Here is a 25,287-nt window from a genome sequence, read left to right as displayed (position 1 = left end):
GTTCTGTTTTCTGTTCTTAAGTACAGTGCTTTGGTGTAAGGCGCTATATAAAATAAAATACAAAATACTATTGAGAACGTCTGGTAATCCTTCTGATATAATGAAGTGCACCCAGGGCTTGTTCAGCCTTATACAGGTATGGAGTGGTTTGACTCTGAACCAAATGCAAACAGAGTTTTGTTCTTCACGCTGTCGACTTTGAATCCACACATCGCCATCTCCCATATAAAGTGTGACATCCTGTATAAAGTTAAATCCTTGCGTGTTACGCTGGACTCTACACTATCTGTTGACTCCAGCTCATGCTATAGTGATATCGTCATCTGCTTAACTAATGCTTCTTAAGCAAATTCTCCCCTTTCTCTCAGAGAAAAATTGTGCAAGTATAACTCACACTTTAATAGGTTCAAAGCTAGATTGTTGCAACATGCTTTTTCTGGTTGCAAGTATCAATGCCTCCAGGTACTCCTTAACACTATGGCTAGGATTGGGACCAATATGCCTCAGCGTCATCACATTTCGTCAGTGTTAAGAACAATGCACTGGCTTCGAGGCAAGGCTAATATCCACTCCAAGGGCCTTATGATAATACTTTAAATAGTTACAAATGCTAATACATCTCTCTTGTGGTTGTCCAGGCTTTGTCGTGAACCTACCTTAATTATGTATAAGCGTACTGTATGTACATGCATTGTTTTCTGTTGCTTTTTCCCTTGGGCATGTTAAACTGTTCCTTGGTTCTTGGGTTGCTTGGTTTCTCCTGCCACACATGCTTGCTTTGGATTTTCAGCCACTCATTCCATTCATGCCATTGTAGGGTTTCCTTTTACTCAGGCCTTTTTTGTTCTTTCTTTGCTTCTGTCCAGCTATCCATTGTCTGTTTCTTGGTTTGAATCCTTGCATTCCTAGCCTAGGGCCTTTTGTCTGCCCTTAGGGTTCAGTTATTTCCCTTAGCTGCACAAACATATGCCAAACTGTGATGCTTCTATTGTGCCCCCATACATTGGGTTTGGTCTTAACTTTCTCTTCAGATTTATCCACCCCTGGATGTAGTTCCTGTATAGGAGTTTCATTAACCCTAGGTTCTATGGAAATATTTCTTTGGTCCTTGTATTGCCCTTCCCTTCCAATTGCCTACCCCCATTGTAGAGGAGGTACCAAGCACGATTTGCACTCCAACCGCCCATATTGAAGTACCAGGAACATTCACGCCGAAATATGTGATGTAGGATGAACAATAAACCAGCAGAGAGCCGCAGTTGGGCTCTGTCCAGTACCTATCAGAAGAACAGCACCTGTTGAAGAAAACCTGCACAGTAAGGTACCCATTGAGAAAACCATATCGACAATTGAGACAGAATGATGATTGTCAGAATGTAATACCCGAAGAAGCTAATAAGGTACTGAAGGAAGACAAATGATGACGACATCATAAGAGCCCGGACTGACTCACATATAGAAGCTATGATGACCTATGAATGATGAAAAGAGAGAAAACACCATGGATAAGTGACATCCTGAGCCTAAAGTGAAATATGTGATGTCAAGATGTCAGAAATTATGCCACATGCACGATGACGATATTCAGTTAGTTTATACGTGTACATATGCAAAGTAACTGCAAGAAGCACAGAAATCGTGAGGCTTGCTTATGCTTAGTAGTAAGATAGATTGCGGCAAGCGCCACCTATACATATATCTACCTCAAGGAGCAATTTATATAAGTATACTTCCACTATGCACAAGAGCAGAATCTATCAAAGGTTGCTAAAGGTCTCAAGAGGAGAGTTTCGCAGCAAGCAAATTGAGAATTAAAGACAGAGAGAAACTCAGACAAAGACGATCATGCCAAGAAGCCAAGGTCGTATCGGCTGAAATAGCCCAACAGTGGATACAATTAATGAGAAGAAGAACAGAGTATCCTGTTCGGAAAGGTCAAGATAAGCCACAGATGGCAGCCGACTGGCAGAATTAAATCAAATACACAAAATTGCATGAAGAATGAGACCATTTCATGGTGTTGGAATCACGTGACCAGGCAAGCTGAGGGGATGAAACTTTCCCACCTACGCATGGACCTTGGCTGTGCACAGACACCTTTAACTTTCCCAGACAAGAAGCAGACACGAAGCCAACCACAAAGAAATAATTGACCCATGACCACTGAAGTGGTGATGGATTGTAGCAATAATTGGAGGGAAGTTGCGGGTGCAGACGAACTCCCTGCAACTAGCAGGCTATTCTGCACGCTGCTAAGCAAGTAGAACAGTATGAGTGGGTTTGATGCCAACCCAATCATAATGGACCAGGTAATCTAGGGTCCTATAGTTAGTAGAACTAATGAGATGACGTACTTTTAGTGACGTTTACAGTAGCCATTTTGAAGGAAGGCCTTAGTTGCCCCACCTGACATTGTTTATCCAATCCCCTCTACCCGTTACCATATACCGATATAGTCCCTATATTAAAGTTACCTTCCTAGAACCAATAGAGTTGCATGCTAAAGTTTTAAGAGTTACACCTCAGTAGTGACTAGTTTTTGGTATAAATACTATGTTTTTTCTGAAATTAATCAGAGTTGAAGCGAGAAGGAAGATCGAGCGATTGCTGATATTCCTGAACTCCCCGTTTTTTGTACTCGTCATTAAACGGACTCCCTTTGCCAAACTATTGAGCTGTCATTATTGATTTGATACGAGAGTATTAATCTGCATCCCCATCCATCTCAAGGGTGCTGCTACACATCTTAAGGTGCTATTTGGGAAACCCCCAGTCCTATGGGCTGGCTGGGGTCCCTACTGCATACCATTCTACCCCCACACCTTCCTACACCCACCTTACCTCACGTCTGCCTATACCACAATACCCCAAGCCTGCCTACCGCCATCCTATCCCACCCAACCTGTGCATATCCCCACTCTATGCACTCCACGCCTGCCTATCCCCACCTTACCCCAAACCTATGTCACCCTAACCCACGCCTGACTGTCCACCCTACCCCATGGTTTCCTGGATCAACCCTAATCACACCCATTTGAACCCATGCAAGCCCACACCTGCCTACACCCATGCTACCCCATGCCTGCATACAACCACTCTACCCTGGCCTGCCTGCCCACCCCACCTCGTCCCCAAGTCCCCTATCCTCCCCACGCCACATAGCTTCCTACTTTGACCCTACTCTGGCACTGCCCATATTGGGCCCTTAGCAATATTTGCACGATAGACCCCCAGTCAGTATATTTTAAGGAAACATTTGATTGTAATGCATATCGTTTGAAAGCACACTCTAATATTAATTGACTCAGCTACAATTTTCTAATGTGAGACTCTGATGCTCACATCAAAACTATTTTATGTACACTCCCTTCTTTTTATTAGAGCACATAGTTCTGCTTTCAAAATACATCTTGTTTTTAATTAATATCCACCTCTTGCTTGACTGCTGGCAGGCTTATAAAAACGTCAATACCCTGCTTTTGATGTGATTTGTGTGCCAATTACATACTCGGACTACGCGCAGGATCTGAAATGCTTATTTAAGTGTGATCCTACTGTGCCTGATCCTAATAATGCCAATACTTGACTCTTAGCAAAGCATCTGTGCTAAGTGTGGAGGATCAGAAGAAGGCAGACATTGTGAAGACATTTTTACTGTATAGTTTATTTAAACTAAAATGAGGCCTATCTTTCCATAGGTCTATGGGGTGTTCCCTACGTATTTTACTAACTAAGGTGCTCCTCCGCAGAGTGAATGTCCAAAACAAGTCTGTCCACTGTCCAAATCTGACCCGACCACTAGTATAACTAAGGCCAAGATAATGACTCCCTTCTGCCAGGTGCTGTGTTTCTTCACAGGGGGTTTCTTGATCATTTTGTTCTACTTAATAAACTATATGCAAATAGTCTCTGCTTATCCTTTGGACCAAGTTCTGCAGTTCTTTTAGGGGACTGGTAGCTTCCTTGTCCTCTCTCTTCAGGATTATCCTTGTTCTGCTCAAGTTCCTTCTCTCTCTCTCCTGTAGGAGTTCCAGACCCCCTTGTATATGGTTCTCCTCTTTGGAATTTCTCGCCAATTATAGTTAACCTCTTCCTTGGCTGCTCTTTCATGTATGATATTTATGTTCCTGACCTCACAGGTCTTGACTCCCCGAAAGTCTTTGGTTTCTGTTCTTTCTTATCTTCGGGATATGGGTTGACTTTCCCTTTTCCCTAAGCAATGAGATTCCAACTGTATTTCTCTCCTACTCTGCCCTTTGTGTGTTTCTCTTTATCTCATTAATATAGTTCAGATTCATCTGCTTATTTCCAATTCTTTCCCCATTAGTATTGGTACGGGTCTCGTTTAACTTTTACGGAGTCCCTTTTGGCTACCTGGTATTCCCGTTCCCCATATTACCTTCTGTCTTCAGGAGTAACATTGCTGGTACTTGACTTTGGACTCTCTATCGGTTTCTTGGTAGCTTCGCGGTTCACTTTCCGCATGGTCTGTTTCATATGCTTCCCACTCTCGCCTTGTGCATAGAACTGTTGCTGGGTCTCGCTTCGTGAGTTGCTCCCTCCTGCTGATGGTGTCAGCACTGTTGCGCGGGCCGACTGCGCATCACGATTGCTGTGTGGTCATGCCACCATTGAACTCTTGGTTCCAACTTGTTTGGATTTCCTCTGTTCTCTTTCAACAGTCTCTCAGCATTTCTTATTCCGAGCTGGAGCAGCACTGGCTTACGTGGGCTCTGTGTTCTGCGACAGCTGCGCCTCCTTCCATTCTGTTACGTACGGGGGCTTCTCCTGGTATTCTCTGCTTTCTGCCGTCTCTCAGCTTTCCACCTCCTCTTACTGGTTCTTTGGCTTGTCATACCTTTTCAGCATTCACGGCACATTTCATGGGAGACTCTGATTTAAAGGGATATCCTCAGTTTCTTGTTGTTGAAGATATAGGTTCATTTTTATCCTCCTGGAACTGATAACCTTCGAAATAAGTCAAAATAACTGAACCTAAATTACCAACCCCACCAAAAGACCTAAAACATATACCACAAAAAGTTCAAACTACCAAAAGTTTGAACTTTTTATGGCATGTGTTTAGGTCTTTTAGTGGGGTCGGTCAACAAATAAAAAGGCTGCAAGGGTATCCCCCGCAACATCCCACTCAGTATACTATACAGTATAGTGAGCAGGGGTTGCGGGGGACATCACCGCAGCTCACCCAACGGAAAAAAAAGCTGGGGGCTGCAGGGGTGTCCCCTGCAACACCCCACTCACTATGCTATACAGTATAGTGAGCAGGGATTGCGGGGGACAACCCAGCAGCTCACCAACCAGAAAAAAAAGAATAAGCCGGGGGCTGCGGGTGTGTGCCCTGCAACACACTGCTCTCTATACTATACAGTAAAGTGAGCGGGGTGTTGCGGGGGACACCCCTACGGCTAACCCGACAAAGTAAAACAAAAAAGAAAAGAAAAGGACCCTGCAGCGCCAGTTCCCGATTACAGAAGTGAAAGGGAACTGGCGCTGCAGGGATACAGCGTGTCAGAATGAAAGGTAAGTAGGGGGCTGGGGGTGTGGGTGTAGTGTGTGCTTGTATGGAATTGGGGTTGTTTTACAATGGATGTCCGCATGGGAAATGTATGAATATTTTTGTATTGCGTACATTTCCCATGCAGTAATTTCCGTCGCAACCGTTTCAGTCCCAGTAAAACAACCCCAATTCTAACATTTTGGTGTATTAGCTAAGTCCATATAAGCTGTCACTTGGAGGGAATCGGGGCGTTCCTTACGGGAGTCCTTGTTTCCGAAGGGGGGTGTCTCTCCCGGTGCGGTCCACTTGCCTCAATCTGTATGAAAGGTGTTGCGTAGCGGGCTCCCCTTCCTGGCCTCACAGGCGGGGATAGAATCCGCGAATTTCCTCAGTTCATCACATAAGCCTGTTTTGGCTTATTCGTAGTTCTGCTGTGTGGTCCCTGTGCATCCCTGTTCAATTCTGTTGCTGTGGTAAATTTTATCCAAATTTAACTCTTGTAAGTACTTTGAGATGAGTTGCATTTCTTGTACTTTATTCAGCTAGTCAATTACAGGCTATAAAAAATGGAAATTGAGTTATCCCCTCCGTCCCCCCACATTCTTGCTACAGAATTCAACTTCTTTGTATTCATAAAGACCTGTTGCCCAACAGATCACTAACCCGTGTTAAGAGGTATTCTGAGTATCCAAATACAACCCTGTCCCCCACACGTGAGATCTGTTAAACGTCAGGTCAGTGGTCTCTAATGCTGTGCCTATTGTGGACGCATATGTGTATTTTCCATTGAAATGATTTTTGTCACTGAGACATGGCCTACCGACTATTGTGGTCCATTTCTCCAGAATGTTGCCCCTGAAGATAAATCCATTAAATGGCTCAACAGGGTTGGGAAGAGAGGATGGTGGGAGGGAGGGTTGCTATTATCTTTAAATCTACCTTACTTCTGTGTGAGTTGAACACTGACATTTCAGTGATTAATGTCTCTGTGAATAATTCAATCACTATTAAGGTTACACTTCATCTCACAAACACTCATCCTTGCCCCACAGGGCCAAAATTAACTTTCTTAGACAGCGTTGACTATTTCTTGAACCTTGAAGTTTCTCTTTTAGAGATCTTATTATTATTATTATTATTATTATTATTATTATTATTATTATTATTATTATTATTATTATTATTATCTGTTATTCTTAGGGGATGTTAATTTTTGGATGGATTGTCAGAAATAATAGATATTCTAAAACTAAACTATTAACTAGTGATTCGGGATCGTTGCCCACTTTCAAATGAACCAACTCATAAAAAGGCCACTTTTTGGATCGGGGTAATTTCATAGATGTAGTGGTCCTTTCAGCTTATATAGTTCGTGTTCCATGGAATAGCAACATGTTCCACCATTCTTTTGAAATATTGCACCTACTTTCCTTGACGGCAAGATGATAGTCTCTAGGGCATAGTTTAGAAATAAACTAAGCTACTTTCTTCTGAATTAAAATCCATTTTCAAACTTAATTTCTCCAGGCAAAGGCAATTCATGTATAGTGTTTTTAACCAACAAAATGTTTGTTAGTTATGTCTAGCTCTCTGTTCCTCCAAATTACAAAAGAGATTCAATAAGCAGAAACCCCCATAGTTTACTCCTCCAGGTCAATCAATCAAAGCTGGCCTTTGAAGGGAGGACAAATATTGGAGGCAACGCCTCTCCTTCGAGGCTCTGGTAGACACAAAAGAAGCCCTCAAACTTGTAAAATTCTATTTGTTATGCCAAGAGAGCTTTTCTTCGGGACCAGATTTCATGGACCGAAAATAACTGTAGGAGATGCTTCCAGGTTGGCTGGTCTCTTTTAAATCCCTGTTGCAGTCAGGCTAGTCCTGAACTCTTGCTAGGGCAACGCAAGGCCCTGAATAATTGTTTCTATATCAAAAACCATTAACATTCAGCAGGATATTTATTGTGTCTTGGTCGGGGTACTACTACACCAATCCATGTGAAAAAACACTCAATTTTTGTCATCATTGTGCCCTACATGTCGTCTGGAGGGTTCACTTGCAGCAGTTGCTGCTTAATATCATGCTGAGACCATTGTCGTGTGTTGGTGAATTTTATGAGCAAATCTTTGTGTGAAGGAGTGGTTCCCAGAATCTGTGATCATGCTGCTGTAAAGAGACCGTCATTTGAACACTTTGTCTTGAACTATCATCCTATTGCAGGTGTGCCATGACCCTAAAAGATTCTGGAACAAGTTGTAACTATACAACTGCAGGATTGTGTTGAGAGCCACAATTGCATTTATTTATTTATTTTTGCATTTATAGATGGCGCGCTTAACCCGGGGCAACTAGGAGCCAGTTACAGTAAGATACGAGGTCGAGTTGAGGGAGGAGGGGCAATGATAGTCTGTCTGATAAATAGCCAGGTTTTTAATTGTTTGCAGAAGGACCAATAGGAAGGCTCAGCGTGAAGGGTGAGCATTAGGGAGTTGTTCCACAGCTTGGCGGCATTAACTATGAAGCTGGATCCTTCTGCTCTTGTACGTTTGTATCTGGGAACGATGAGGCGTTGACAGTAGGCAGAGCAAGTAATCTTTGTGATAGATATGCAGGGCTGTAGTATTGGTAAGACATAGGTGGGTGATGGAGAGGGTTTTGAACGTAATGCTTTCTCTGATCGGGAGCTAGTGTACCTGAATTCTGGCTGCTGAGATGTGATCGTATTTTGAGAGGCAAAGGGCGGCGCAGAGAACATTATTCTGGATAACTTGCAGTTTGCGGACATTGTGCTGGTTGGTACCTGCAAGTAGAGCATTGCAGTAGTCCAATTTGGAGCCAATTTCTTTGGCTCGTTTCAATTTGGCTCCGTCTAAGGCACAGGAGGAGATGACTTTGGCTGTCTGGGATAATACCTTGCCTGGTACTGATGAGGGTTTGTAGTCACTGCTTGTCACATTGGCTCTCTCTACAGGATTCAATACTATAAATCCCCAGATTCTGCTGCTTTGCCTGTCCACCAAGCCTCTACGGCCACAAAGTTCTCTGGTTGAAATATTTGCTGACCAATAGAGTGCAGCTGGCATTGTTTGAAAATGATTTCTCTTGGAGGCTGTTAGGCAAGAATGTAACACTGTGTGAGACTGCACAACACTTGTCTACTTGGTATTAGGTAGCCCACCTTTTGGTATAGGGCTGTAATACACAAGTTTGTAGTGTGACTGAGCAGCCAGGCCATCTCAAGAGGGGTAAATGAGATCTGTAGCGCTGTAGCAATGAAATTCACAAATACAAGTAGCCAAGTAACACCTTTACTCAAGGTTTCAGTTATAAATAGTTATTTATTCATTTAACATCAGTTTTTAAATAAGCGTTCTTTAAAAAGGGCAAGGTATGTAAGAATCAAATATACTTTAAAATACTTTTCCAGAATCAGCATACGTTAGTAGATAGTCTTTAGAGATGCTTTTTACACACTTCCTACACCCGCAGGTGACGTCATTCACAAGGACAGTAATGGCATTTATTTATCACTAGCACACTTTGTAGTTTCTGAGGTTTCAGAAAGGAAAGGTTAAAGGAAGGAAAAGGGTTAAAATAGGTTCTCAGTATAGGTGAGAACAATTAATCTTTCAATGAGATCTAGACAAGCCTTTCCCAGCAATGACAGTTTAAAAACACGTTACCACCTCTGAGGGACAGAAATATCAAAGTCAATGGACTAGAAGAGTCTGCTCGGAGCCAGGACAGCCAGAGCCAATTGGAGCACAGTCTATGGAGCTGCAGTGCTTCTTAGCTAGTAAAAGTCTTGCACAAAGTTAGAGTTTTGTAGAAATCACTTGTTCGGTCACAATCTGGTATACTTCTGGAAAGCAGAGTTGAAATCAACTCTAGTAGCCACTGCAAGTTACAACTGAGAAGAGCAAAACTAAAGACACTGAGGCAGTGGTCTAAGTGGGTGGGAACGGTTGGGAGCGGTGCTCCTCTACTTCTTTTAGTTAAGTTTTACAGTTCCTATACTTTTATTTTAAAAAGAAACCGTCCGGAATGGTTTTGTTTTAAAATAAGTGTATGAAGAAGTAAAAACGTTCACTTTCAGTGCACTGCACGGAGCTTTCCCCTAAACATCAGGAGCATGTGTTTTGGGGTTTGTATTGTGCATGGGAAGGTGTGTAGCAATGAGATTTGTGGGGAGCAGTGCAGGCCAGTAGGGAACATAGTTCCACTACTTCTTTTCGTACACTTCGACCACTGCACTGAGGTAAATGCCCCACGTTTGAACAGTACCTCTGGTTTGAAGAAGAGTGGTCCAACTGGATTCTGTCCTGTTGCAGTGATGCAGATCCTGAATTCCTGAGCCTCAGTCGTGGGCTGGAGGACTCCTGTGGCAGCGGTTTGGAGGTCGTCGGCAGCTACAAGCTCTTTTCGGATCAGCAGCACTGTAAACGGCACCACTCTGGATCTTTGATACCGGTTGGGCTTACTTCACTCATAGAGTAATGCACTATGGTGAGGCAACTAGAGTTCTGGTCGTCCTGCTTCTGGAGGGCACTCGACTACGGATTTCTCAACCCCCTGACACTCGGTTCCTGCAGCAGCAAAGAAGTACAGCCAGTCGGGGATGATGGTCCAGTGGAGTTCTTCTCAGGGTTAGTTGGTCCCACTAACCCAAGCGAAGAAGTCTTCTCTTCCGGAGCTTCTCTTGTCGATCAGAAAAATGAGTTTCAGCACAGCAGCAGGGCTTCACCAGGCAATTCAAAAGTCCAGGAGGATGCAGCAAGCTTCGTCCACGGTTTCTTCGTTGGGTGTTCTTCCCAGTGGTCGACTCTGCCTCTAGTCCCAAAACCCTTGCCTTTTAAGCAGGTTTCTCCTGTTCATGCACAGCCTAGACTGTCACTCAAACAGCATGGTGGCTGTCCGCCAGTCAATCAGGACTGGTTCCATTCATACACACTTAGAGACAAAGGACAGGGGAGTTTCGGGAACTTCCCTCACTTCCTGCCCTCCCAGACACACTGGAGCCAGAGGTGGGTTTCAGGACTGAAGCCCGCCAAAGGCAAAACAAACATCTGGCTTGGCGTGCAGAGTAAAACCCAGGAAAGACCTCAGAGAAAATGGTGAAAAAAGAAGACCGGGGCCATTGTGACAAAATGGTCACCCATGGGTGCTATACTGCAGCTGAGGGTTCAGCCTGTGGTAGAAAAACACAATGGTAGGAAATTTAAACCACTGTCACCAGCCATTTAAAGTAGTGAGGGTAACATAAACAATGTTACATGAGAATGTAGGATAAGGGCCACCTACGTAACTCCCTCCCAGCACTCCACATAAGATGGTGTGTGCTGGAACTACAAAGAAAAAAGGTAAGTAAAGTCAGTTTCACTTTACTATTCTTGGGAACAGTAGTTCTCACAAGAAAAAGGTATTTAAACCTTTTGAGAAATCACAGGGATTTCTCTGTGACACTGCACTGAAGGTACTGTGTGTCACCATACAAAAAGTAGATGCCTATGGAGTTTGTCAGACTTCAAAAACAGTGGAAACACATAATCCAAATAGGGTCAAAACACATGAGCGAGTGAAAAGGTTTCACTCACTCCAGGGTTAAAATTAAAAGTCATAAAGTCCAGCAAAATAGCTGGTGATCTGTAAAGTTGAAGGGAACTGGCGCAGAAATTTGAATTCTCCATAACAGAGACACTCTGTTGGATGTGTGAATTCCCAGGCTCCCTGTTGTCTCCCCTGTTGTTCCATATTTCCATTCGCCTTCGCCTGTTGTTGTCAACTATCAGCAAATACGATGTAGCATATCATTAGTACACCAATTACATGTGTATTTAAGGGTACAAGCACAAATGAAGGTTCCTCCAACCTGGCATCATGTATGGATGATATTGGATGCTAGATGTTGAATAGTGGCCTGCAGTGGAATCCAACAAACACCCACGTAATTTTACTTTCGTCCGAACATCTGATGAAGTTTATTTAGATGTGCACTCCTCCACCATCTTTTTTTTCCCTCAACTTTTTTTTAAATTGTTGAGGGTAAACAAAAATGGCATTAGGTCTAAAGATGAGGTATAGTGGTCTGATTGTTAACATGAAAAACAACATTATGGCAATTACAAAGGTTGCTTCAAACTAAAGATAGGAATTTAAACAGGACGGGACTCTAGATTTCAGTCAAAGTCATTCAAAGGACGCCATTAATGCTAAAATTTGTCATGGCCCCATTCAGGATAGCTGTCAGTCTCTCCATTGCCTAGGCGTTCCATAATTAGCTCCACCAAATTGTGATGATTGGGCTTTGTGGATTCCCCCAGCACTGGACCAGTGAAACCATCTCAGTTTCCTCTTCTGCTTCTCTTGTACTACCCAAGACTAGTAATAATGGGTTCAGTGGCAGTAGCTACATGGTTTGTCTTTAATTTTAGCCGGGATTTCCTTCCAGAACAGCTGTTCTTTTCGGCACACTGACGGCATGTGGCCAAGGTTGGCCTTCATACTACAACTTCAACAGCTGTGAGGAACCGGGTATTAATTAAGCCGTGTAATCCGTTGGGATTGCAATACCACTGTAAAAAGATTTTATAAACACGCTCTTCGGTAGTGGTGCATTTTGATGAGTTCTCAGCTTTACCCCAAACCGCTAACCAGGATTCTATAAGGCTTTTCAGACCTAAATCCTCCACCTATTTCCATATGTAGGGTGAGCTCTCTTCGTTTTTCGATTCGTCAAGTATCTGTTAAAACGTGATCTTCCTTTTATAAATGTCTTCCTGTAGCAGTAACTCGAGAGTCGGGGCAGATTTATCCTGCTATCTTAGTTGAGTGATGTGTTATCCATTGACGTAGCTGTAAATATTTATATTTTTCAGTTTCCGGGACTCCAAATTTATATTTAACCTCTTCAAAACATAGGGGCTGACCCAGATGATAGCAGTCTCAGAGTTTTGTTAAGCTATGATCTGCCCATAATTGGAAAGCACTCTGGCAAAGCAATGGGGAGAATTCCAGGTTACCCATCACCAGTGATACGTGAGCCTAGACTTGGCTCTGTTAGCCAGAGTTTCTGAGCTCTGTTCCACTTACCGAGTGAGGCGATGATCGCTGGGAGTAGGTGGCTGGTGGCTCGCTGGGATTCCCTCCCCAAAAGGTAAGCTTGCCAATGTAATCTGGGAGCGAGCTTGCTCAAGTTGTACCCAACCAATGTTTGAGGGATTATGTAGGCATACCAATGTGTGCTCTATTTCGGCTGCTAAGAGGTATCGGTTGACGTTAGTGCCCCAGAGGCTTGTCAGCGCCGTTGAACAGGAATTTCTAGACAATACGAGGGGGCCTGCTTTTCCAAATGAAATGCAACTTTTTCCTCTGCAGTGGGACAAGGAGTTGTACCAGGATTTTAACTGGCATGCTGCTAAAAAGAGGAATCACTTTCGCGATTAGTTTGATTTTTAGGGCTTGCTTCCTGCCCATCAGGAAATGTCCTAGGTGTTTCGCCTGTCCAGTCCAATGCGAGATCTTTGAGGGTGTCAAGTTATGATGGAGAATTTTCTTACCCTCTTTTGGTATTTTAGCCTTTGAGAAAATAAATCTAGAGTAGCGGTTTCCCTTTGTAAGGCAATTGTGTGCTGTAGGGCCGTAATAGTGGTATCTTTCTCAGAAATAGTCAGGCCTCTTGATTTGGAATAATTGAATGAGAAGCCTGCGGCTCTCTCAAAAATGTGAGAGCTCTGCCATTTTCTCCAGGAGGAGGGTGTCCATGTGCACCAAGAAAAGGAGGAAATCATGTGCATAAAGTGAAAGTGTATCTATCTCCTACTTCAGACTCTCGCTACACTGCCTCCACCGGAACTGCAGAATCTACTTTATGATCTAGTGTCTGACCTTTAAATGTCTCCATCGCCTTGCTCCAAAGTACCTTGAAAGTACATTTTTTCTATAATCCCACTCAATCTTGGATCTGGCCAGACCCTTCTTTTCACTGTTCCTAAATCTAAGTAGGGGTGACCGCTGATTCCCAGTGCTTGCTCCCTGTAGGTGGACTGAGCTGCCGCAGATAATTTGAAGCACTCTGTTGCAATTAACTTTTCTAAAAGTTTTAAAGACTCATTGATTTTGTTTACTTTCGCTGCCTCTCTGGTCAGCCTTTTCAGACTCATTGATTTTGTTTACTTCACTGCCTCTCTGGTCAGCCTATTCTTGTCGTGCCTAGAAGCAGGAAGTCTGCCTCGTTGCGTGTTAACAATATGAACAATACTCCATGTCTCCCTACTTTCACTGTACCTTGCACATAAATCTAACCCCACCATAATCATGCATACCTTCACCCACCCTACGTGTGCCTGCCCTTTCCCCCGCTCTAACACATGGGTGCCTTCATCATCTCTACCCCACACCAGTCTGCACCCACCCTTCCTGACACCTCTATACCCCAACAATGTCTCATGCCTGCATACCCACACCATACCCCATGTCTGCATAACCCCACTATGCACTGTAACTTAGTACCCCACCTTGCCCCAGCCTACCCTGCAGATGTCTAGTCCCACTATTTCTCAAACCTACCCCATCTTAACCCAGGCCCCCACTCCCATTCTCCCTAGCTGCAGCCAACCACCCTACCTCAGCCCATCCACTCTTACTCAGTCTTGCTTACCTCACCCCCAACCCACCCTCCACAGCAGATTGCCAATGTATGTAGCTCCCCCATAAAATCACTGATCCCTTAAACATGCCCTACTTGCACAGTAAATAAAAGTTCCAAACATCTCTGCAAGTTAGCGTTTGCAGACATATAACGTTAGTAGTAAACATGGTAAAAAGACTTGCATACACAGCGAAATTGCACCTTTTTGTTGTGTCCGTTGCTAATGTTATATGTCTGCAAACACTAATTTTCAGGCATATATGGAATGAGTAGGTAAACAGGGCCCAATAATTTGTTATATTCTTGCCTATAAATATGAACTGCAATAAACAACTGCAAACACAAAAACTGTTGGTTTTGTCATTACTTGTTGAAATGGCTCTGGAAACGGCAGAAGCCTTAGTTCTTAACAAAATTACTACTTTCCTTCGGGCACCTCTTGGAAACAATTTTTGCTGTTTTCTATTTGAGTTGCAAGCAAGCATTTCTTCTTTTCTTATGTCTCTCTTGGATTTAACGCTATTTCTGAGGTAGACCACAATAATGTCATAACTAAGTACGGTTAATCTATTGTCCTGTCAAACAAATGTTTTATCCAGGGGGAATTATAATATTGTACAACTTGGTTTTCTCAAGGTTTGTTTTTGTGTGTATTGTTATGTCTCCTGGTACTTGGAAATGGAACGGCATGGCATGTGTTATTTCAAGAGTCACTCAGTTATCCCTTTTTTTCCCACAGATCTTGAGATCAACTCGGATTCCAGCAGTGACTATGATTATGAAGATGAAGTAAAACTTGTTATATTTCCTGATCACTTTGAAATTGCCTTACCCAATATTGAGGAATTGCCTGCACTGGTCAGTGAGTGTGATGGTTTGCTGTGGACCTATTTATTGGCTGTGGATGTGTAAAGTATTCTAGTAATGTAGCAGTGCTGAGGCTTCTTTTCCAGCCATTATGCCATTACATAGGCTCGTTCCTCCATGGCTTTCTGCCAAGAACCTGACGGCCTTGAACGGAGAATGAATGCAGGCATTCATCCCATCATCAATTGTCCCCAGTGTTCCTTTTAGAATGTCACCAAAGTGAGAGATTCTCTCTGTCAAATGCCTATACAGATTTGTGACCTAGTCCAGGTGTTGTAGCAAAAACCATGTTGGCCGATATGCCCTACCTAGACTGCCAGTCTATCTATGCTGATTGTGTGCCAGTGTTAATGATGCAAATTCAGGTTGGCTTAGAGGAATTTAACATCTTCACACACTGTGGATCTGTTGCTATTGTCGCCAAATCATTGCTATGGAATATAATTCTCAGATTATAGGCAACCAAAAATGAAGATTAGCATGACTCTAGGCCTGGCAGATCTGCTTTTGTTGTCAAATTGGTACACGATAATCATTGCTGTCCTGTACCCGACTCAAAATACACACAGCCACGATTAATATTGGTCTAGAGGTTCTTGAGCATTGATCTGCAGTACTACTTAAAAAATATCTGTATTTGTGTTTTCGGTCCTTGATGGAAGGACCTCACAGTCTCGCTCTCCTGCCTCAACAGCACCCCCGTTCCTGCTTCAAAATTGAAATGTATGCTGCGGACAACCCGTTTGGATAGACCTAATCGCCTGCCAATACTCCACTGAGGGGAGGAGTTCAGAATACCTTGTGTTACAAAGATGTTTGATGGATGGGTGTGACTGCAGTTAGAATTCAGGATCCTTAGGCGGTGCAGCAGAGATTTTGCTAATCTCTATTCTTGCTTGTATTGTAGTAGTCTCCATCCTAAAAAGAATCCTGCACAGATGCATTTGGTCAAAGTAAAATGTTGTTGATGGGTGCTGGCACTGTTGCTCCATCTTTCTTTTTTGCAATGCCCACTGCCTGAAGTCCCTCACGTTATTGCTAATAGTCATTATCAGTAGAAGCTCTAGAATAAAATGTATCCCAAAAAAGGGTAAATCTGGAAGGTAGGCAACTGTTGTATTTGTTATGGGAGTATTTAAGGGATGGCAGGGCATGGCAGGAGCAGGGGCACTTCACGCTTCCCCATGCAAGCAGTCACTGATGTTAACACTCTCAATTGATGTCTGTAATTCTAGTCCTGTGTTTATCCAACATCTGCTGAATGACCATTATGATCCGAGCAGGTTCTTTGGTATATGCCACCAAAGCAAACATGTTTATTGGCCATGCAACAGTTGGTGTCCTCTACATCTCGCTCTTGGAGCTTTCCTTGTAGAATCTGTGCAGTACTAGAAAGCTGATAATGAGGGTTGCACAACAAAAACACATGGTTTAATGTGTGTAAGGCCTTTTGTTTACATCTTGGAAGCCTCTCATTTGCTTCTTGTGACAAAATCCCTACACATTGTGCAACAAATGAACTAGGCAACCCATGACTTGAACTCCTGCCCAGCTTAGCATTCAAAGCGGTCAGGAGGTGTCTTAAGTTCAGTGTTTCTCAATATTCACGCCTGCGAACTGGGCACGATGTCCCATGCTTAAACCAAGCAGCTTTGCTGCTCAACTAAGAAAGTAGAGCAGGGGTTTGATTGGTGGCAAGCTATATTTACATCTCTTAGCTTCTATTTTTATGTAAGGGATTGAATAAGAGCACGACTGACTCCACTGAAAGAGCCCAGACTTTTCTTTATTGGCACCAGTTATAGGACTTGACACCAGCGGATGAGACTTCTTTCTGGCTGTATTCACGGTTTGTCCTTAGCCCGCTCTACTGTCCTCATCTGTCTGTCGGTCTCTTGCAATGGAGCTGTGATACAACTTCATGTTCTGTGAGCTGTTTACAAATGTAATAAATAACAATAATACTAGTTTGCACTTTCAGTCTGTGTAGGCAATGATCCTTTGTGTAGAATATGTATCCAGTATAGAGACTTTGAGTTAGGTGGTAATAGCCATACCAGATTTAAAAAAATGCTTGTTTGACCACCCGATTGTGCGCGTGAGGTATTTATCTCGTGCAACCTTAAGTTGCATTCCAAGAATTCTGCATGAATTACTCATGATTACAAAGTAGAAATTTGTGTGAAAAAACAAATATGCGCATTTTCAACTCCAGCGAAAATGTCATGCTAAAATGTGCCCCCTTCTAACCGGCAGGTCAAAATGATTTTGTTCTTTAAGCGAACTGATGCAATAGCCCCTCCATAGTGGGGAGAATCGGACTTCAAGTCCTCCTGCAAAATATGGAAGGAGAGACATTATGGAGCATCACCGCCACAGAGTTTGGGCTCGGTGGGATTATGTGATGACTGTGTGCAGTTTTGATTCAGGGAGCATTACTTCGCTGCTTCATCCCGTTTACCATCTGGGCCTAGAAGTAGAATTTCACGCTGGAGACGAGACCAACACAGTGCTGAAGCCACAGAAGCTGTAGGGATACTCCAAGGAGCTTGCGCGGGACCGTGAACAGCTGGCGGGATTTCAGCCTAGTTCTAAAATGGTAGTCGGGCATATGAAGTCTTAGTGGACAGGAAGTCGCCAGTGATTCCCGTATTAAATACTTTACTAAGCAATAAGAGAACAGTTTGTAGCAGCAGGAAAATTGGAATTTTCCTAACTGTTATGTGACCGAAAAAACAAGCTTTTTTTAAAGACACAGAGCTGGGCATTTAAAAGCATTTCTGTCAATTCACTATTTTTCAGCCTGCAGAAATGCATTGCAATTACCTTTTTAATTTTTTTATTTTATTTGCCTTTATTTCAGCGCACAAAGCCCTGAGGAGGCATCGAGGCGCTAGTTACAGCAAATTCATGAGTCCGAGAACATGGATTAGAATTACAGCATAGTGGTGGTTGGTGGAAGCATATTCTGACATACCTCACCTCATGTTACAGGGGGCTACATCAGGCCTGTATACACAACAAGACAACATAGCTGCAAGTATACAGACTGGCAAAGCCTCACCTCATGTCACGGGGGCTTCATCAAGCATGCATACATCATAAGGACGAAATAGGTGCAAGTATACAGACTGGCAGAGCCTCACTTCATATTGCGTGGGGCTACATTAGGCATGAATTTTGTAGGGACATCGTGCGTAGGTGACAAGCACAGCTATGAGCAACTTATGTTCTCGATAAATGAATGCACAGATGGAAAGCGTACATACGGGTGCATAGATGGAAGCACAGGATATAGGTGAGAGTCAAAGCAGAGAGTCAACCCACCCAGGCAGAAGATGGAGGAGGGTCTCATGGAGGTCAGGATCCCCACACAGTGAGTTGGACAGTGGTTACCAAAGCCCCTCTGGGTTTACCTTGCATAGCTGAGATGGAGGTGCTCCAGCAGCCTTGTGACGTGGCAGTGAGAAAGCACGCAGGTGCTTCACTGAGGCAGGAGGACAGCAGTGGCGTGGCAAGCCGCAGGATGCAAGCTGCTAGGCAGGAAGGCAGAAGGGCTCTCCCAGGCACGAACAGAGCCAAACTGGGGAGAACCTGCCCTTAGAAGAAAGGTTTGCCTGCTGGCTTCCCGTGCTTCTTGCGATAGGTGGTTATTCCTGCGACTCGATGAAGGAAGGTTGTGTAGAGGTGTTCAGCTATGCTGGTGTGAATATTTATGCTGAAAGATGGTAATGACCATGAGAACGGTCAGCCTCTTTTATGTTCTCAAACTACACAGGACATCTACGGGAAAGAGAATTTCAGGAAAACTGCTGCATGCTCCACAGGAAGGTGTGGACGAACCTCAACCTACAGAAAGGAGAAAATCAAACGAGATAAGCGACACCCATGTCAACAGCCTAACAGCGACAGCTCAAAAGAAAGGCCCACATCATTACAGTATGGATCACAGTGTGGAAAAAAGGACCCATGAAATATATTCTTTGCCTTTGTGGGGATCTCAATGGAATGATACACCTACAGACAAGGTATAGTGATAACCACAAAGTATTACATTATTTGTTTTTCGAAACTCAAAAAGGGACGTCGACTGGGCATGTCAGCAATACTATCCATAGTGTGACGTCCACTGTACCCATGGTCCTTCACGAGTCATGGTCCCTCAGATTGTTTTTTTCCGCCATCATAGTCGGTCGCATATCACAGAGTTCCTTCTCGCTATCGCCTTTTGCTTAGAAAAATTAAATCTAGTATATTCTTTCTGTCCTTTGTTAGCCGTCCTCCCGCAAGATTTTCATCGACGCATAGAGGACGAACTACTATTGTAGACGACTACCCAACACATATCTAGGAACCTTTCATACAACCTCGGCCCTCACAATAGGCAGAGTGGGGGGTGGTTCATGCTTTAGTCTCTCTAAGAGAATGCATATTCCTTTCTCCACCCACTTATTTCACCAGGCTGCTTTCCCCATACACAATGCAGAATGCACCTTTTAAAGCTTTGCCATCATGTAATCGTAAATTCCCTTGGAAATGTCTGTCTCCCAAGGGATCACACCGAGGGACAGTGCAAGTCATGCAAACTGTTCAAGCCCAAAACACTTAAGGACCGCAAAACAAAATGCTGGGCCCACCACGCCATGCAGGCCCAATGCCGCCATGGACGTCGAGGGAGCCTCCAGTGACTACAGTCTACGGTGACGCCGAGGGCGATCTGGATCCGTCGGATACCCACGTGCAAGTCCCTGACCCCAACAGGCAGGCCGGCAGTTCTGCTATTGGGACGACACCTGGCAGCACTAGCCCAACCAAATCACACCACACAAATCACACCACCCACGGCCGAAAGCCGACCTCAGCACCGACCAGAAAGCCACACAAGGCGTTAAGGGGGAGGTCCGAAAATTCCCTGTCCTCTGGGCCATCGCGCTCGTGGTTGCCTCACGACAGGCGCCCGAAACTGACCGGCAAGTCCGTTTCTGACACTGTGTCTAAAGTCACAAAGTCCTCACACGCCGACGGCCGGGCGTCGAAAGACGCATCGACGGCCCCCTTGCATGCTGAAAAACGACTGTCGAAGGACACGTCACAGGCCTCTTTGAAAACTAACACTTGAAAAATGTCACCTCTAAATGATTGCGCAGCCCTAAGTAAATGGTAAAATGCTCATCCCTCATGCGCCTCATGGTGGTAAAAATGTATTATTACATTGTCACCCGTGTGTGATATAAATGTTAAAATAAATAAATGTTTTACCGTATGTTATTCAAACTGAGGTGGAAAACCCAAGCCCTCCTTAGGGGCAGATATATGGGCCAATTCTAAAGTAGTTGATTCTCCTCAAGAATATAAACGGCAAATAACTGAAAAATACATAAACAAAGAAATCCAAGACATGAGTTGTCTTGACAAGAGATCGACATATGACTTAAATGGGTTGTGAAAAATATCCAAATACGTAAAAATAATGGGCAGCGATACCTGAAGCAGTCTCTGTTACTGATAGATTGTGGTACATTCCCAGAACATGGGAGTTTGTTCAAACGTTGCAACTGCCAAAAAAAGACAATGCATCAAAACCCAGTTCCGCAGGTAGGTCGAATAACATAAATATTTGTAAGAATCAGTCTAACAGTGAGATACTCTGAAAGTACTGTCAAGCCTATACCTGGTTCCCCACTGTGGCCAGAGTCCAAACGCTTCACGAAATCAGTGTGTGCAGTTCATTCCTTCCATGTGTTTAGAGAAAAGAACCTAAAAATGTGTCACGTGACTGTCATGTGGTTAAATTTAGCGCAAGGAATTATGGTAATGGTAGTCCTTGTATTAAGTAAGGCAAGCGCTTGCATCTTGTTTGTGCCCTAGACAATGTCTACATGTGTTAACACAACTATTAAATATTAAATAAAAGTCTAATGCATAATAAACTGTAATGGCAGTGTGCATGCGAAATAAAAATACATATAAAAAAAAGTGTTTTTTTTTTTTAATTGAAAAATCCAAAATCTCTGGAATGTTTAATGACGGCGAGGGACGGATGAGCAATTTGATACTGGCAAAGATTCCTGACGGTCTTAGTTGTTTAAATTTGACTAGAAGTAAATACATGAAAACAAACAAGGAATAATGAAAATGCAGTTGCTGCAAGTATAGGAAATGTGCACCAGCATTTGTATAAAGAATTACAAAAATACATTTAGTTCCGTGTCCGTGTTGAGACCAAGACTGGTACAACGAAGTTTGGCGATGATGCGTGCCTCAAGCTGATGTAAAAGTAATTGACAGTCCCTGCCTCTTGGGTGGGAATGCACTTGAATGAGCCTGATGAACTTAAGATCTTTTACTGAATCCATTTGATGATTCTGTTCCCAATGCAGGGCAAGTGGCAGCTTCGGATCTTGGCTCTTCAGGTGTGCAAAATGTTCTCGAATCTTTTGCCATTATCAAATTGCTCATCCGTCCCTCGCCGCCATTAAACATTCCAGAGATTTTTGATTTTTCAATTTTTTCAATTTAAAAAAATAAAAAGTAAATATATATTTATTTTTATTTCGCATGCACACTGCCATTACAGCTTATTATGCATTAAGACTTTTATTTAATATTTAATAGTTGTGTTAACACATGTAGACATTGTCTAGGGCACAAACAAGATGCAAGCGCTTGCCTTACTTAATACAAGGACTACCATTACCATAATTCCTTGCGCTAAATTTAACCGCATGACTGAGTCACGTGACACATTTTTAGGTTATTTTCTCTAAACACATGGAAGGAATGAACTGCACAACACTGATTTCCTGAAGCGTTTGGACTCTGGCCACAGTGGGGAACCTTATAACTTATAGGTATAGGTTTGAAAGTACTTTCAGAGTATCTCACTGTTAGACTGATTCTTACAAATATTTGTTATTCGACCTACCTGCGGAATTGGGTTTTGATGCATTGTCTTTTTTTGGCAGTTGCAACGTTTGAACAAACTCCCATGTTCTGGGAATGTACCACAATGTATCAGTAACAGAGTCTGCTTCAGGTATCGCTGTCCATTAGTTTTACGCATTTGGATATTTTTGACAACCCATTTAAGTCATATGTCGATCTCTTGTCAAGACAGCTCATGTCTTGGGTTTCTTTGTTTATGTATTTTTCAGTTATTTGCCGTTTATATTCTTGAGGAGAATCAACTACTTTAGAATTGGCCCATATATCTGCCCCTAAGGAGGGCTTGGGTTTTCCAACTCAGTTTGAATAACATACAGTTAAACATTTATTTATTTTAACATTTATATCACACACGGGTGACAATGTAATAATACATTTTACCACCATGAGGCGCATGAGGGAGGAGCATTTTGATCCTTGGCACAATAGTCTGTTACCTTTGCACTATGCGTCTACATGGGATTAATAAATTGTTAAAATGTATCAGTTGTTTATTCATCTAGAATTCAGGTTTATGGTGTTTTCTCTCTTTTTTATATATTATTTTGTTTTCATTATATGGACATTCACATATGGACACTTTGGCTCGACAACATATGGTAACAAATCAATTGTTTTTTATTTTCTCCTTATTTACTTGGAATATGTTTCACATTGAAATGGTTGCTTTGCTCTTTGACATGATGTAATGTCCATATGGGCTTTTTTCTTTCTTGGTTGCATTTCTTTTCTTTAACTCTGGCCCCCTCTTCCTCTGCTGGTTAATTTTGTTTATATTTCTAATGTTCTTATCCTTATGGCATGATTATATAATATTTTGCTGTATTGGAATATATATCAATCATACCAACACCAGTCTTGCCTTGAAAAGGACCTGTTGTTTTGGGACGAAACGCGTGTCGGCAGTCTTGTTTTTGCATCAACTCATAAAATCTGTTTCAACAGCATTTTTTTAACTGAAGAATCTGTTGCTTTGGACTCTTTGTTTCACTGTATTTGTTGTCCAGTTACACATTCAATTTGAATAGGATATTTACCATTCACTTAGGGCTGCGCAATCATTTAGAGGAGACATTTTTCAAGTGTTTGTATCTATTAGCAGTTTTTGAGGTGACTGCTGGTCCCTCTTTCGTGCAGCAACCCAATCTTATTTGGTTTGTAAGGGTCGCATTGACTTTAGTTTGTCTTTTCAAATTTAGTTCTAACCCAGCGCCTCACCACACCGGCACACCTCAATTTAGTTTTTCTCTTTGACGACTACACTGAGCTCGAAGATGAGTGAGCTCATTAAGAAACACGTCCCAGACACGCTATTGAAAAGTTAGACGTCGAAGAACTATAAGTCTTCTAAAACACAGGGAGAGGGCTCTAGTTTGGGGACTATGACCCATGGGGAGGGCACCATTTTGGGGGCTTTGCGCCATTAAAAAAAAACTGAATCAACACCCACCCCACCTGCCTCTGTTCCTCCCGTAATCCAAGATCATCACAATGGACAGTAGAAATGATTGATAGTCAAGAGACGGATGTCTTTTCTAGCTAATTTTTTTGATGATCACCCCAAGGTCTTAGTAAATCTTCAGGGTGCCCCACACAGTGGGCCAGCTACTACTCAAAGTGGGGCAGCAGTTACCCAGCCCCCCCACCAAGAGAGCCTGCACAAACACCGCACAAGCTTCCACCTCGCAGCAGGATTTGGGGTAGCTTGCTTATTGTGATATCATGCAGGACTTCCAGGACACTGGAACTTGCACTGTAACAGAAGACCAAGGTGACATGGGTGATGTTGACCAATTTTATGATGGCGACGACGAGGATGTCTACGTCATACAGTCGCCAGATCATTCAGACCCACGGTGGCCGACTCACCAGGGTATAATCAAATACAGTATAATGACCTGCTTGTCATGGCCACAGGCCCCAGAACACAAAAACCACACCATCTAGTGATGGGGGCAATGGGTCACTTGACTCAGTTATGTCCCTTTGGGACCTATAAACACAAAGGCCTTGGATGGACTCAGTCCTGGCGCCTTTGGCCCCAGACTCGTATAGAGATGTGAGCAGGAACACTTTATTTCAGTCCAGGAGTGATTTTACTTTATTTCAGTGCAGGAGTGCTTTTATTTTAGAAGATCTTTCCAGGAGCTGAAAGCCTTTATTCCAGAGAACATCCTCATGTGCTGACTCATCGGGTGTGGCAGGGTGTGGCAGGCAGGCTGAACCTGGTGGGTGTGGCTTCAGAAGCTCAGCTATATAAGCTGCTCCATCCCTAATGCCGGTGCTTCGCGTTACTGTGCACTTGCGTGCAACATGACGCTCACCACCGCTTGGACCAGTTTACTTACCTTTGCAACCAGGCGTTCTCCTGCATACTCACCTCCAGGAAACCGGTGCTTCATCGCTTCATCTGCAGACTCCTCTCCTGACATCCAGTGATCTTGATCCCGACGCCGCAGCACTGCACTCCGCATCCACAAACACAGACCCTGTGAAGAAGAAGAAAGATATGGTTAGAACATCTATCCTAGGGTCGCGCCGCATTTGAACTCTGCGCGCCCCTATTTAACAATTTACCAGCTAATGTACCGCTGCAGCTTCGTTCCTGATTCCCTCCGGCTGTCGCCTCGAGCTCCGCAGCTTCTGCCGGGCCGGCAACATCACCTGCAAGGGAAGAAAGCAAAAGAGCCAACATCAAAAGTGGAACGGACAGCAATACAAGACAACAAACTATACAGTACAAAAAAAACAGCCGAGGAAAGACAAAAGCAAACAGGAACTCTTACCTGAAGTATAGTGGCTTAGTTGCAGCAGGACTGGACTACCACGTGCAAGGGACCAGTGAAGGAACTCGGTCCAGATCATACAAGCGCCCCTGCCAGAAGCAGCAGGATGGGACAGAGTACTCGCCAAAACTAATCAACAGGTGAGCTTTCCAGGGACAAGGCATCCCACGGGTACCACGGTCTGGAAGGGGATCAGGCGCAAAAGCTGGCATGCTCGCGCCCCTTATTCTCCATGCAGTAGCAGTCCCGAGCAGCATCAGCTATTACCACCAGTCACTACATAAGCACAGAGGGCAAAGTCGGACCCGAGCGGCCTCACCCCCGGGAGGGCTGCAACCGTGCCCCAATTCCTCCACAGAGACCAGGTGAGCGGAACACTGCTCTTAAAAGCGGCAGAACATTTTAAAATCGATACACAAGAGACACAGGTGGACAAGGACTTTGTTGAGGACATACTGGGTGATTAAAAAGTCTGCTACCCAATTCATACCTCTACTTCAATCAGTACAGAGGCGCATCGAACCCTC

At 43.6% G+C, this 25,287-nt stretch overlaps 1 protein-coding gene across 2 annotated transcripts in view; it reads left to right on the top strand.

Annotated features, from left to right (window-relative positions):
• USP13 (ubiquitin specific peptidase 13) overlaps positions 1–25,287 on the top strand; it is a 748,772-nt gene that overhangs the window by 186,448 nt on the left and 537,037 nt on the right. For both annotated transcript variants that reach the window (XM_069618675.1, XM_069618676.1), the window contains exon 4: positions 14,902–15,020. In XM_069618675.1, the coding sequence (XP_069474776.1) occupies positions 14,902–15,020 (119 nt within the window). The remainder of the gene's footprint in view (positions 1–14,901; positions 15,021–25,287) is intronic.

Source organism: Ambystoma mexicanum, chromosome 10 (assembly GCF_040938575.1).
Source record: "Ambystoma mexicanum isolate Mex_15411 chromosome 10, UKY_AmexF1_1, whole genome shotgun sequence".
NCBI lineage: Eukaryota > Metazoa > Chordata > Amphibia > Caudata > Ambystomatidae > Ambystoma > Ambystoma mexicanum.
This window is presented reverse-complemented; position numbering and strand designations above follow the sequence as displayed.